Source organism: Coenobita brevimanus, chromosome 62 (genome assembly GCF_032717465.1).
Source record: "Coenobita brevimanus isolate Jiangsu-jjx chromosome 62, ASM3271746v2, whole genome shotgun sequence".
NCBI lineage: Eukaryota > Metazoa > Arthropoda > Malacostraca > Decapoda > Coenobitidae > Coenobita > Coenobita brevimanus.
In genome coordinates this window covers 38,132,146-38,147,251 of record NC_137015.1, presented here as the reverse complement: position 1 = coordinate 38,147,251, position 15,106 = coordinate 38,132,146, and the positions used below count along the sequence as shown (strand labels likewise).

The following is a 15,106-nucleotide window of genomic DNA, read 5'->3' as shown; positions in this document are numbered from 1 at the left end:
TACAGATAATGATACGACTTTGTTTTGGCATATGATAAACTGTGCATATGTATTGTACTGACTAGCATGCATATGTCTGACAGCAGTGGGCTCTTCATCTTTTTCAAATTATCATAATTTATTCCATACAACAGATAATGTAACAGTGGTAGACTACTAGGCAGTTTATATGTGACTGACTGGATTTAACCCCTTTAGTCCAGTATTGTATTTTTTCTTTGCATTCCAAGCATTCTCTAGACTTATTAAACTTAGGTTTTGAACTGGAGTGGTTAGTTATAATCTTCATTAAAGAAGTCTCCCGAAGCTGAATAAAATGTGGAGGTAGCAAGAGTAAATCAGCAAACAGAGCACCAAATTGAAGGAATTAGTAGAAAAGAAAGGGGGTGGGTAAAAAGGTGAGTTTCCCGTGACTGTAGTTCCTAACCCTAGCATTTAACTGTTCATGCTTTATTATTGTTCACGTCCACTGATCCCAGACTGTGCGAGCAAAGGCAGAGCAAGCGAGGGATGCTGGAGAGGAGGACATGGGGAAAGAGAATATAGACCGAGAGGATCAGCCGCGTCTCCTTGAAAACGGCACCATGCGACCATACCAGCTTGATGGATTCTCATGGCTACTGGTTAGTTCTTCATCTCTTTGATTTAAGGGATTTCTCTTTAACAAAAATATAATCATCTGGAGGTAGAAAGAGTATACAGAGGATTTTAATTATTCCTACTGCTGTGAGACACTAACTTTTTTTTTTTTTCCCCAACTGTTTAGACAATTTAATTCTGCTTAAGAAGGATCTCTTGTACTAAAGGTGATAGATACTGTCTGTTAAACTCTTCATTGTAAGGTTCTTCTTAAGCAGAATAAAATTGCCTGAAGGAAACCATTGTTGCTGCTGTTGAGTAACCTCAGTCTGTCTGGCATAGCGGATCCATGACATCAAAAGCTTTGGTAATGTATAGTGTGACTAGGAGTGTTCTGTGTGGTGGCCTAGCTAAATTGATGCCATCAAAAACCCTTTGTGTAAGGTCTGTAAGAAGCGTGTGGAGTGTAGCAGCCCCAAACCATGATGTAATGAGGCTAAGGGGATGTGGGATGTTACTAATTGTAGTACCAGTTGTTCAGTGACTTTGTAGGGAGTGCAGAGGAATGTGATGGGGTGGTGAGAGGAAGGTAATCTGAGGCCTTTGTTGGGTTTTGGAATAGTAATGATAGTACCATTCTTCCAGATGTTGGGTATTACGTTGTGTGAGTAGCTGTAGTTTGATATGTTGGTAAGTGTTTGTATGCCTTGTGGTCCAAGCTGTTTAAGGTGTATGTTGCTTATGTTGTCAGGGCCACAGGCAGATGAGTGCATAAGGTTGCTAATGATGTGCTTCGTTTGCTTGTAAGTGAAGGGTGTGAAGTCTGAATACGTGGGGAACTGTTTCTTGCATCAGATGACATGTCGGTCGTTGTGATAGGGTCTAGATTACTGATGTGTGAAAAGTGATTGATGAGAGTGTTTGCTTGTTGTTTGTTTGAGGGCATGGTGTCTGTTGCTGTAATGGCAGTGTGAGAATGTGTAGTGTTGCTGTTGGAGAGTGTAATGCTGTTTAGTGTTTGTAGAGTTTGCTGGTGTTTGTTTTGTGATCAAGTGTTTGGAGATAATTATTCCAATTTAGTGTTTGCTGCTCTAATATTTTATTGTTTATTTGAGTGTTGACTTCTGGTATTTGTTGTACGGTGTCTTGTGTATGGGATGGTAGGGAGTATTGAAGTGTGTCACATTGACTGATGAAACCTTGAATCTCTGGTGTGAAGTTGGGACTGTGTCTTTCTGTTGCCTCTAGGGATGTGTCTTTTGTGTGCATTTTGAATAATTGTATTGAAAATGTGCACAGCGGTGTTGATGTTTGTGATGGGTGTACAGTTTAATGTTTCAAGGTGTTGTTCTTTTTCAGTTGTGAAGGCATCCCAGTTGGCTTTCTTATAATTAGTGTACTATATGTGTGTAAGTGGCCAGCTGGGGTGATTCTGGTTTTGGTAGTGATGATTGGGAGGTGGTCAGAGCCAAGGGTTTTGACCACTCTCCAGGATGTTCTGGGGGTGAGGTTTGGGAAGCAAAAGATGATGTCTGGGGATGGTGGGAGGAAGAGGGCTTGGTGTGGGATATGGGCATGTTGATGGGGACTGTTGAGGATGAAAAAAATATTCTGTCTGGGATTGTAGTACCAGCTCTCTGTCTGTGTCAGGATTGTTGACATGCCAGGCTGACGCCTTGACTTTGAAATCACTACCCAGGATGATGTTGGGTATGTTAGTGATGTGGTGTATTTGAGGAGAGTAATTGTGTGGTACTGTGAGGGATGACTGGGGGGAATGTATATATTGGCAATTGTTATGTGTGATTTGTTACCAGTGCTTATTTTGATTGATTGTATTTTCGTTGTGGTGTCATGTAGGGGGAGAATTGATTTTGTGTGTGTGCTAGTATCTGAAAAGTTGATGGATTGGTGTACCAGGGTGATGAGTCCATTGCCATTGCCGTCGGCCCGGTCTAGTCTGATTGTGGTGAAATTTTGAAATGTAGATGGTTTCTGTGTTCTGCATAATGTGTATGTTTTGTTGTTTGATGAATTGTGTGATTTCTTATTTTTTGGTGTTTATGCCATCTGTTTATTTGAAGAATTCAGAAGTTTGCAACTGTGCATCATCTGTGATGATATAGGCTAGTACAGCTCAGATTCAGTGGGCTTGAATGCAAAATACTGTATATGTATGTGTGACCAACTGCTTTCTGGGGCATTTGTTTGTAGTTTTTTTATTTTACTTTTTACACTGCTTGAATGTAATAATCCCAGTTAGTTGAAAGTACTTAATGGTAGTGATGAATATGGCAATACAGTTTATTTTTTCCACACAGGCACTCTTTGAAAATGGTGTGAATGGTATCCTCGGTGACGAGATGGGTTTAGGTAAGACCATCCAGACTATTGCGCTGCTGTGCCATTTGATCGACCAGGGAGTGCCGGGACCCTTCTTGGTGGTGGGGCCACTTTCAACACTGCCTAACTGGATGTCAGAGTTTGAGAGGTTTGCCCCAAAGGTAAGCCGTTTCTGTGTGTGTATGTATTTACCTATTTGTATTTACCTATTTGTAGTATACAGGAATTGAGCAATGCTCGTGTTGTCCTGTCTTCATATCCACATTTATCAAGTCTACCTTTACACACATGAATGTTTTTCTCATGCACCACCTCTTTGTCTAAGTCGTTCCAAATATTTAAGAATATACCTAATTGTGATATACACGGAATGTACTATGCTCGTGGGTTTCCGTCGCTGTTTCTCAATAAGTCGAATTTAACTTTAAACTCGTTTATGTTTTTAGACTGGACGATCTCTTTGTCCAGGCTATTCCATAAGTCTATACTTCTGTAAGGAAAGCTATATTTCTTGATATCCTTCAAGCAGCTTGACTTTTTCAATTTCATTCCATGTCCTCTTGTTGCTCTCTTATCCCATACAAACAGATCTTCTTTGTCAATTTTATCTACTCCCACCATGGTCCTGAACACCGCAATCATGTCTCCCCTCTTTCTCCTTTCCTCTAACGAAGGCAAATCCAGTTTTTCCAGCTATCTCTGTATGACAGGTCTGTCAGACTGGGGACCATCTTAGTTGCTGTTCTTTGTATTCTCTCAATCTTGATTATATCTTTCTTTTGTGTGGGGACCACACTACCGCTGCATATTCTAAACTGGGGCGGATCATGGCCACTATCAATTTTTTCATCATTTCCTCATCCATATAATGAAATGCTACTCTTATGTTAGTCAAGAGCTTATAAGTCTCTCCAACTATCTTGTTAATGTGCTTTTCTGGTGACAAACTATCTTGGACCAGCACTCCCAAATCTTTCTCTTCTCTCCTTTTTGTGATTAATTCATTACCCAAAAAATAATTCAGTGATGGTCTCCTGGTACTTTTACCCATTTCCAATATTTTACATTTCTTTACATTAAATTTCATTTCCCACGTCCGGCTCCAATTGTGTATCCTATCCAAATCCTCCTGCAGTATTTTACAATCCTCCTCAACCTCTATCTTCCTCAAGATCTTTACATCATCAGCAAACAGACTCGCATAACTGTTCACTCCATCTACCATATCATTTACATAAATCAGGAACATTACTGGCGCCAACACTGAGCCTTGAGGGACTCCACTTGTTACTTCCCTCCATCCAGACATCTTTTCCTTTATTACTGTCCTCATTTGTCTGTCTCTCAAAAAGTCTCTCATCCATTCCAGAAGTTTCCCCTTTAGTCCTCCTATATATTCTAGTTTCCACATTAGTCTCTTATGAGGTACCTTGTCAAAGGCCTTCTCTAAGTCTAAGTACACACAATCCACCCAACCATCTCTCTCCTGTACCACATCAATCGCTCTTGAGTAAAAGCTCAACAAGTTTGAAACACATGACCTTCCACTTCTGAATCCAAACTGACATTCAGCCAAAATATTCATCTCTTCCAGATATTTTATCCATCTGTCTTTCAGGATTCTCTCACACAATTTTTGCGACCATGCTGGTTAGAGACACTGGTCTATAATTCAGGGTTCTTCCCTGTTTCCTCCCTTGTAAATTGGTACCACATTTGCCCTCTTCCATTCTTTTGGCACTTTCCCCTCTTCCAGTGAGCATACAATTAAGCTGTGAATTTTATCCGCCAGTTGTTCTCTGCATTCCTTCAGTACCCAATTAGAAATTCCATCAGGTCCTGGGGCTTTCCTTACATCTTGAGTTTCCAGTAATTTATACACTTCCTGCACCTCCACTTTTATATCTTAAATCACCGGAACATTTCTAATCACTTCCTCCCCTTCCACAAGCTCCTTTTTCTTTAGTGAAAACTGACTGGAAAACGTTTGTTCATTATTTCTGCTTGCATTGCCGCATCATTAAAGACCTCTCCATCTACTTTCAGCTTGGTGATTCCTTCCTTTTGTTTCAGTTTGCCATTAACAAATCTATAAAACAGTTTGGGTTCATCCTTGCATTTGTCAATTATACCTTTTTTCAAAATTCCTTTCTTCTTCCCTACGTATTCTTGTGTATTCGTTTCTTGTTCTTTTATATTCTTCCTTTGTTCTCTCGTTACCTCTCTTTCTCCAATTGTTCCACGCCTTATCTCTCTCTTTTTTGGCTATCATACACCTTCTATTAAACCACTCCTTTTTCCTGTTTTCTTTCCCTCTTACTCTTGGTACAAATTTTCCACTCCCAAATTATAGAGGTCTAGAAAGATATCCCACTTCCTCTGTATCTCTCTTGTTTCTCTGAATTTTCTCCAATCCGCATTTTCAAAAAAGTTTCTCAATCCTGTAAAATTTGCTTTGCCAAAGTTGTATCTTCCCTGTCTATGAAGCTCGTCTCTTGGCTCGACGTTTCCTATTAACATCTGGAACTCAATGACCACGTGATCACTTTTTCCCAAAGGACAGAGATATTCCAATGATTCTATTACATCAGGTTCTTTGGTGAACAGTAAATCTAACCTTGCTGGTGTGTCCTCACCTCGAAACCGTGTCTCTTCTTTGACCCACTGCGTCATCACATTATTCATTATTATATTTAATAACATAGTACCCCACGAATCCTCGCCGCCTCCCGAGTACCATTCCTCCCAGCTCACCTCTTTACAATTAAAGTCACCCACCAAAATTATATTATTGCTTTTCTCAATTATTTTTTGCAAGTAGCTAGCCATATCTGACAACATCTCATGGTATTCGTCATCCTTCCATGCTCTCGTCTTTGGGGGAACATACACTACCGCCATATCTCTCTTAACATTCTCTCCAGTTTCTAATTTCATATATATCACTTCAGCCCTGCCTTCTCCCATTTCCACAGTATCTACATTTATGTTGTTCTTCACTGCTATCATCACTCCTCCTCCCTTTTTTTCTTTTCTGTCTTTTCTCCACAGTTTGTATTTACAATCTCCCAAATGAACATCAATATCTTCTCTTAATTTGGTCTCTACAAAGCACATGACATCAGGTTCATGTTCTCTCAAGAAATCATTAATTTCGATCCTTGTCGATATGAAACCATCAACATTAGTATATATCACCTTCAAATTATTTTTGACATTATTAATACCCTCTTCTCTCCTACTCTCTGTCCGTACCACTTCCTCAACTTCTGATCTTTCACAACCACCACAACTATTTTCCTTCGTTTATATTTCCTTAAATACCATTTCCTTAGTTTCATATCCAATACTCTCCAAAAAAGTATTACATTCTTCCTCTGTCCTCTTCTCATTTATTTCATTAAATTATTCCTTTAATGATTTTAAAGCTACTATTTATTATAAATTCAGATCTTTACTTATAATAATATTTTCCATCCCCGCCTCTTTTGCTTAATTTCCAGGTCACTTTAAGTATCTCATTTATTACACTTTCTGATGTAAACTTGACTCTCATTGGTCTTGTTTCCCCTTTCTTATAAGGCCCTATCCTCCTTACTTCCTCAATTTCTTTTACCCACTTGTTTCCTTCGGGGTCAATCTTGCCTAATATTCCTCTCACCATGTTCGTGTCTCTCTCGAGTCTTGCGAACCTAACCTTTTCTTCCTCTTCCCTGTTTCCAAATACTATCACACATCTGTTCCTTTCTACAGTTTCTCTCACTATTTTCTCTTTTTTCTTCAGTATTTTACTACATTTTCTTCCATTTCTTTCTTGTTCATTTCCCTTTCTTCCTGGATGATCTCTCTTAAGCTGACCACTTCTTTCTGTTCTTCCTCTACGTGTGCCCACTTTGCCTTGTGTTCTTCTAGTACATTACTCACCTTCTCCGTTTTATTAGTACTCTCTTCAAGTTTCCTCCTCAGTTCAACATTTTCCCTTCAAATTCTTAATCTCTTCATTGGCTGTTTCGTTGGACTGGATTAGACTCTGTATGGTGGTTTCCGTATTTCCTGACACATCCTTTATCACTAGATTCTCTACTTTTTTTTCGAGTTCACTAATCCTCATAATTAATGTTTTCACTAGGTCCATGACATTAGTATTAGCATCAAATCCTTGAAATTCCATTCCCTCATTGTTTACATTTTCGGCCATCTTTAACGTACCGATCAAGTACCTAAACAGCTGTTACCAATAAGCCACAAACATTCATGTATACTATTGCCAACAAATCTTTACATTTTTGGTAGTCTACCAACTTTCATTATTTTAAATTTAAAGAAAGACCCTAGGAGACAGGACAGACAAAATTCCTGAAACTACTCAAGGTCAGGAGCGATGCCTGGGACGTGTGTTTACCAGATGTGTGTGTGTGTGTGTGTGTGTGTGTGTGTGTGTGTGTGTGTGTGTGTGTGTGTGTGTATGCATGAGCATGTGTGTGTGTGTGTGTGTGTGTATGCATGCATGAGCATGTGTGTGTGTGTGTGTGTGTGTGTGTGTGTGTGTGTGTGTATGCATGAGCATGTGTGTGTATGTGTGTGTGTGTATGCATGAGCATGTGTGTGTGTGTGTGTGTGCACATGCATGCACTCACATAGTCCATTTTATCAGGCATATCAGTCATCCTTTCCAACACTGGATGGCACAACACACCCTGGCATCCTCAACTGTCCTCACTTGAGTACTAATACTGGACAGTCTGTTTTGTTTGAGATATTTTACAGTTGTCATATTCAGATCTGGGTTAAGTGTTAGCAAAGGTGTTATACCACAGCATGTTGCTGGTCCTGTGGAACAGCATTATGGATTGTTTTAACAAAATTTAAATTCTCAGACTGTTATGTGAGATGTCTTTCAGGGTGTCTGTAATATGTAACATTAAATATGGCAATATGAGGAGATGGTGAAACTCATTGCAGTGTGAGAAGATAGAGGAATTCTTTCCATTGTAAGAAGATAGGTTCTCTGCAGTGTAAGTATATAAGATGATGAGGGGAGGAGATGACCAAGAATAAGGTGGAAATTAATTGAAGTGTATGAGGTAGGTGTGGGTGCCTATCAATCACTCAATTTATGTGGTGCTGCCTATAGGGGCTCAAAACTGAGTGACAAGGCAAATGGTTTCCTGAAAACGGGACACTCTTCACTACACTACTTAGTAATTTTAGTACTAGTCTCTGATTTGGTGGAGGAAGAATATTGCCAGTTCCCTGCAGGCTTGTTATTAAAAAGGGAGAAGGTAGCAGGGATCAGTGATCCTCCACCCTCTATATTTTGCTGACAAAGATAAAGAGAGGGTATAATGACGAGGGCCTGGAGTGGCTGGAGTGACATTACAGCGGGGGAGATCTAGTAGGGAGTAGTTTTACCATCTGTAGAATGGATTGAACATGTTTTTGCTTTGGTCAGCTTAAGTAAACTCGAAGGTGATGGTCTTCTGTTCAAAAGGACATGCATTTGATCCCAGACTGGGACAGGAAACAGTTTGATATTTTGAAATTCGTTTAAGCAGACTTCATGGATTCCCCACAAGACCTATCAGGATGTCATACAAACACCCCCACTATCGCACCAGTCCTGAATGCAACACCCTGAGCTTATATTCATTTAAACGGTGGATATCAGCTCCAGAGTGGTGATGTGTAGCTGGGTGACATGTAGGACTTCTGGACCTCAGAGAATGGACCATCAAGTCCATGCCAAGAGCCAGACACGTAGAAACAGGAAGATTGATAAAGGAAATACATGACTAACGTAGCTTACCAGCAGACACTATAGTACTGTACATATATTCAATCCCGACAAAGATCTCTGATCCCTTTCAGCTCAGTTGGTGGCCAAGTATAGATTGACTGAAGGATTGTTGTAACAGATAACCAAAGAGGCTCATCCCTACATCAGAATTAAAGCCCATAGAACATCAGTAACTTAGTACGGTACTCGAGAGTGACTTAATTCTTTCGGATGAGAACAGACTGACTCCTAACATATAACTACCACTCTGCCTCAGGTGCCAACACTTCTGTATCACGGGCATGAGAGTGTGAGGATTGAACGTCGCCACATGATTCGTACTCGTGTGTCTGTGCCTGGCTTGACCAAACCCGTCTTCCCAGTTGTTATGACATCATATGAGGTGTGTCAAATGGTGTGTCAAATTAAGTAATTTTGTTAGCCATAGTTAGTCCCCATTTAAATTTCTGTAACTTAAAAATTTTTCATTACAAAGTTGCTGATGCATTAACACCATTTTTTCAGTCGAAGTTGTTCTTGCATCATTATAAAACTGTTTTTAAGTCAGAAGTTAATGCTTTTTGTATTTTTAACCCTCTAAGTTTTGAACCAGTAGCATGTCTCACTCAGCTGTATTAGTCCAGTGATATACTGTATTTTTGTAGTGTGTTCTTGCTACCTATAGGTTTTATTCTGCTAAGGGAGAGGCAGGGTGAGGGGAGGAGGAAAGCAGGGTAGTGGAGAAAGGGGAGGCAGGGTAGAGGAGAGATGTAAGATAAGAGGAGAGGCAGGGCAGGGAGAGAGGGGGAAGGAAAGATGGGGCAGAGGGGAAAGGCAGGGTAGGGGGAGAGAAGGGGCAGAATAGGACAGGGAAGAGGCAGAGTAAGGGGAGAGTGGAGAGGCAGGGTGAGGGGAGGGGAAATGGAACTTGAAGGCATAAACTCCTAGACAGTGATGACATACTTTTATATTTTATTCTTGCTTTGGGACAACTTCAGAAAGACCTCATGTAGCTGAAGGATTATTATGTCTAACTCCACCAGCTCAAAAAATCTGCCCTAAGTTGAATAAAATTTTCTGGAGATAGGAAGAATAAATTACAGAATGCATGATCTGATTGAAGTTAATTGAATTACAACATTCCAGGTAGCAGTACGAGACACAAAGTACCTGAACAAATACCACTGGCGATACATCTGTGTAGACGAGGGACACAGACTCAAGAATTACAAATGTCGTCTCACTAAGTAAGTTCCCAGATGCATTTCTCCCATCGGTTTTTGCTTGTATGATAGGTGGCAAAGGAGCTTCATAGCACCTCTTTCTTATCAGTTTATTTGGCATGTTATACATTAACATTCTCTTGTGTGTTACTTAGGTGATTTTAATTACATGGTTTGCATCAGTAACTTACATGAGGATAATAAGTGTAATAAACAGAATAAATTGCAAAGGAAAAGGAATTCTGAAATCTCCTGGGCTCTTAAAATATGTTGGTAGCCTTTTCTTTTTCAATAGATTGGTATCTTGTAATCTTACTACCACCAGACATTGTTATTCAGTTAGATGAGATATTTCAAACTAGAGTTGTCAGTGTACAGAAGTTCAGTAATGTATTTGTGTTGAATGAAGATTGCAGTTGAGTCAGTATGGAGTTGGTCACTTTTACCATGGATAAGGTGATGGATTTATAATAGCTCTTGCTGTACAGAGTCATAGCTTGTTTCCGATGGGACCCTGACAAAAATAACATCAAGCCTGTCACTACACTGTCATGATTACCTTCAAGTCTTCCTCTTCTCGTGTTCTCTGGTGATGTGTTTTCATTTTATTCCTGCTACATTCAGACAGTTTCATTAACTTAAAAGAGACTTTCAGAACAAGGAAGCACATTAGTAGTCTTCAGTAGCTACTTCAGTATGAAAGGTCTGTCTTAAAATGAATCAGATCACATGAATTTAGCAGTATTAAAGTATACATTATTGGGTTGGAAGGGTTAGGTATACCGTATTCTGTAAATGACAGATATTCCTTTCTTAATTATTGTTAACCCTTCAACCTCAAGACATCTTTATATATACAGTATATATATCATCATCAGCCAATTGAGTGTCCACTTCAGGACCGGCCTATCCCTACCGAAGTGGGGACGATACAGCCAATGTATCTCTACCAAGTGGCTTAGGCTGTCTGGTAGAGATTGTATGTAGGGTGAGAAGTGCTTGTAAGTGTGATTGTAGTGTTGTAGTGGCTTTGGATGTGTGTGTAGTCTATGAACCAAGTGTAATTGGCCCGTGCAAGCCGTCTGGGTGCAAGCATACTTTATAGTTTGCGACACTGGCTCAACCACAGCACCCCTCGTGTCCGCCAAGCAGTACGTGGCCAGAAGAACGCTCCCAAAGTTTATTACCCTGGCAGGGCGCGAACCCTCGTTCTTCAGTGTACGAAAACGCACACTTTATCACTGTACCACAGAGGCTCCTATATATATATAGGGTGGGAAAGGAGGTCCAGATGATGATGATGATTATATACCAGTATATGACCATGTTCCATGTTATGCACTTACAGGTCTCTGAACACATACCCCTCCACCAACCGCTTGTTGTTGACGGGGACACCTCTACAGAACAACCTGGCTGAACTCTGGGCACTCCTCAACTTCCTGATGCCAGATATTTTTGACTCCCTGGATGTGTTTGAGTCGTGGTTCGATGTGACAGACATGACGGAGGATGGGAGTGAAGAGAGGATTATACAGCAAGAAAGGGAAAAACAGGTCATTGCTACACTTATGAAGGTGAGTAACAAAAGATTATACAGTTCAGGAGGAGAGGGAGAAACAGGTCATGGCTATACTAATGAAGGTGAGTAACAGGATGATCGTACAGCAGAAGGTGAGTTACAAGATGGTTATACAGCAGGAGAAGGAGAGACTGGTCATTGCTACAATAATGACAGTGAGTGTTATGTTGGGGCATAATGAGAAATCTGTACAGCAGGAAAGGGGGAAACAAGTCATTACTACACCAGTGAAGGTGAGTGGTAAGTTGAGAAGCAATGATATTACTGTATACAGTACCAGAAGGAGAAGCAGATCATTGCCACACTAATGAAGTTGCGAGTGTTAGGTTTGCAGTGCAGGCAGTCCTTTTTGTGTGTGGGTGTGGGTGTGCATGTGCATGCACGTGTTTGTTTTTATTATCCTGTTATTAATTTTTGTCATCATGTCCATCTTAAATTAAAGAAATGTAGCATATAAAAGTTTCACTCATAAAGGCTAATTTGCTAGCCAGTTTCTCCCCGGTTTACAGTGCCTGTTGTATGGAAGCACAGTACAGTAGTTGCAATATTTTACAGTACAACCCTATTGCACAATTAAGATGGACTAACTCTTTACTAATATGATGTATTAAGGGAACTGTATTATCTGCACTGCAGCATGAATCTAACTGAATCCGCAAGAGGCAGCTAGAGGTTGAGTTTTATTACCACCAGGAACATTGGCCAGTCCCCTGCTGGACTGATTCTTTGCGAGGTCATTTACCTCTCCTGAGTCAGTGCTTTATAACCAGCATACATTGTACCTCATATGAGGCTTGGAGCATGGCCCATGCTGACCTTTGTTGTGCCTCGTGAGGTCTACTTTTTTTTTTTTTTTTTTTAATAAATGTAAGAAAGAAGAAACCAAAGGCCAGGAGCCTGCAAACCGTTCCCTCCAAGAAAAAACAAAAACAATACAAAAGAGAGCCAAATTCAAGATCCGTTCATTTCGAGGTGCCTGGACACACTGCGTTTGAAAGACTGAAGATCATAGGAAGTAGGAAATACAGACAGAGGGAGACAGTTACAGAGTTGACCTGTTGTATAAATGAAGGACTGGGAGTAACGGTTAACTCTTGCATTAGAGAGTTGGACAGAAAAGGGGTGAGCGTTTGTTGCTAGACGTGTGCTATGCGCCCGTCGTAGAGGTGGAGGAATACAAGCAGACAGTTCAGAGGAGCAGTGACCTTGGAAATATATTGAAAAGAGATAAAGATGCAGCAGTGCGATGAAGAGACAGAGGTTGAAGTGAGCCAGTAAGAGGAGGAGAGTTGATAAGATGAAAAGCCTTTGACTCCATGCTATTGAGAAGAGCTGTATGTGGGGAGCCTCCCCACACATGAGAGTTGTACTCTAAACAGGGGTGAATAAAACCCATGTATAAAGTCAACATCTGTACAGGGGTATGGAGTCGGCTTAGCACACCTAATCTCTTGGAAGCAGATTTTACAAGAGATGTGATATGATCTTTTCAAGATAAGTCCTGAGTGAATGAAACCCCATGCATGTTCAAGGATCATGCAGGATTGAGCTGGATATTATTAAACATTAGTGGGTACTGTGGAAGATTGTGTGAGGTTGATAGGTGTAAATACTGAGTTTTTGATGCATTAAAAACAAGATTATTTTTACCCCAGTCAGAGATACGAGCCAAGTCAGACATTAGGTGTGCCATAGCCTCATCCCTTGTTTGTTGAAGTAACTGCTGAGATGGACGTTGCAGGAACCGAATGGAAAGGTGAAGGGCGGAATCATCAGCCTACGAGTGGATAGGGTTAGATGTACAGCTTAGAAGGTCATTGATGAATAAAAAGAAGAGAGTTGGTGATAGGACAGAGCCCTGAGGAACACCACTGTTGATAGATCTAGGAGAAGAACGAAGACCGTCTACAGGAGCGGCTATAGACCGACCAGAAAGGAAGCTATAGATAAAGGCACAGGTAGAAGGATAGAAGTTTGGCAAGGGTTGTGTGTTCTAGACTGCAGTAGTTTGGACCCAGATCCATACACCTGCAAATTGTTTCCTCATTTTCTTTTACACTGAAGGCTTCATTGCTGTGAATTAGTGTGTTGCTCATTTCACTGGGAATGCTGTTGATAGTTATCTCATGTTTATGCTCTCTCATTCTTTGTTTCATGATAGGCTACTCACCCCACCGTAAGGTGGGTAATGAGGTCTGGATGTTGATGTTCTGGATACTATATCACATTCTCTTTAGGTGGGAGTAAGGATTAGGATGATCATTATGATGGCAGTCATGGTGGTAGTGATAGTGATGATGATACACCTCTTTACGTGGATCCTTGCTCATAGTATTGTTGGATGGAAGTAAGGACCAGGATGATGATAATGATAAATCCCTTTACATGCATCCAACCTCACATTACCTTTGAGTGGCAGTAAGAATCATAATAATGGTGATACACCCCTTTGCTCACATATTTACCTTCGTTTTGTTTCGTTATTAAAGGCTCCAACATGCTTGCATGTGTCAGCCTTGGTCACCTAATGGCGGCTCTCCACGCTGCACGATCCATTGCAGCCTCCCTGTTCAGTCCCTTAACCCTGAGGTCACACTTAATGACCTCATCCCATATCTTTCTCAGTCTACCCCTCATAACCCCACCCCCAATATTAACTCTTCTCACCTTCCTCACCCAATTATCATCCCCCATCCTCTCCACGTGTCCAAACCATCTCAATTTACCTCTCCTCATCACAACACCAATACACTCCAATCCCATCCTACCTCTTAACTCTTCCATCGTAAACCCAGTCCCTCCAGGCCTTGGATGCAGGGACGCACTGTACATCCACCTAATCATTGTCATTTCTGTACGTCTGAGCCGGCAAATATCTTCCTCCATCACTGCCCAGGTCTCACTACCATACAGCATTACACTCCTAACACATGCATACAAAGACCCCTTTGCACATAGGGAGAGTCCTCTCAATGTCAGAAGAGGCAAGAGCTCCCTGAACTTCTTCCAACCACTTCTCACCCTAGCCATAGAGCTAGCTCCAGCCCCACCTCCAGCACACAACATGTCTCCCAGATAACAAAACTCTTCCACACACTCAAGAAATTCACCAGCAAGTTCAATCCTTTCACGTCTGACAATCTCCACCTGCTCACCCCGACACACTGTACACATAAAATCAGCATTATCTTGCAGTCTACCTCTGATACCACTACATCTCTTATGCACCCATTTATCACACACACCGCACAGGATGGAATTACTTCCCATGCCCTTGTGGCAAACTGCACATGGCCACTCTCCCTCGTCTTTGACAGTACCGCCACCAACCCTAGATATCATCACTTTTGTTTTATCTGCATTTACCCATAAACCCTTGTGCCCCATACCATCTCTCCACTTCCTAAACCTTTCCTCCGCCTCCCTTTCGTTCTCTGCAATCAACACCAAATCATCAGCATACAACAACTCCCACAGGAGTCCGTTTCTAAAGTCACGTGAAAGGGCTTCAAGTACATGATAAACAACATGGGACTCAAGACTGACCCCTGATGCACACCAACATTCACGGAAAACTCATCACTCAAATCTTCATTCACTCTT

At 41.0% G+C, this 15,106-nt stretch overlaps 1 protein-coding gene across 1 annotated transcript in view; it reads left to right on the top strand.

The window, feature by feature from the left end:
- The window catches only part of LOC145404065 (lymphoid-specific helicase-like), a 45,273-nt gene that overhangs the window by 14,640 nt on the left and 15,527 nt on the right, over positions 1 to 15,106 (top strand). Inside the window, exons 8-12 of the mRNA XM_080275667.1 lie at positions 480 to 623; positions 2,901 to 3,083; positions 8,976 to 9,101; positions 9,845 to 9,945; positions 11,270 to 11,498. Of these exons, the coding sequence (XP_080131793.1) occupies positions 480 to 623; positions 2,901 to 3,083; positions 8,976 to 9,101; positions 9,845 to 9,945; positions 11,270 to 11,498 (783 nt within the window). The remainder of the gene's footprint in view (positions 1 to 479; positions 624 to 2,900; positions 3,084 to 8,975; positions 9,102 to 9,844; positions 9,946 to 11,269; positions 11,499 to 15,106) is intronic.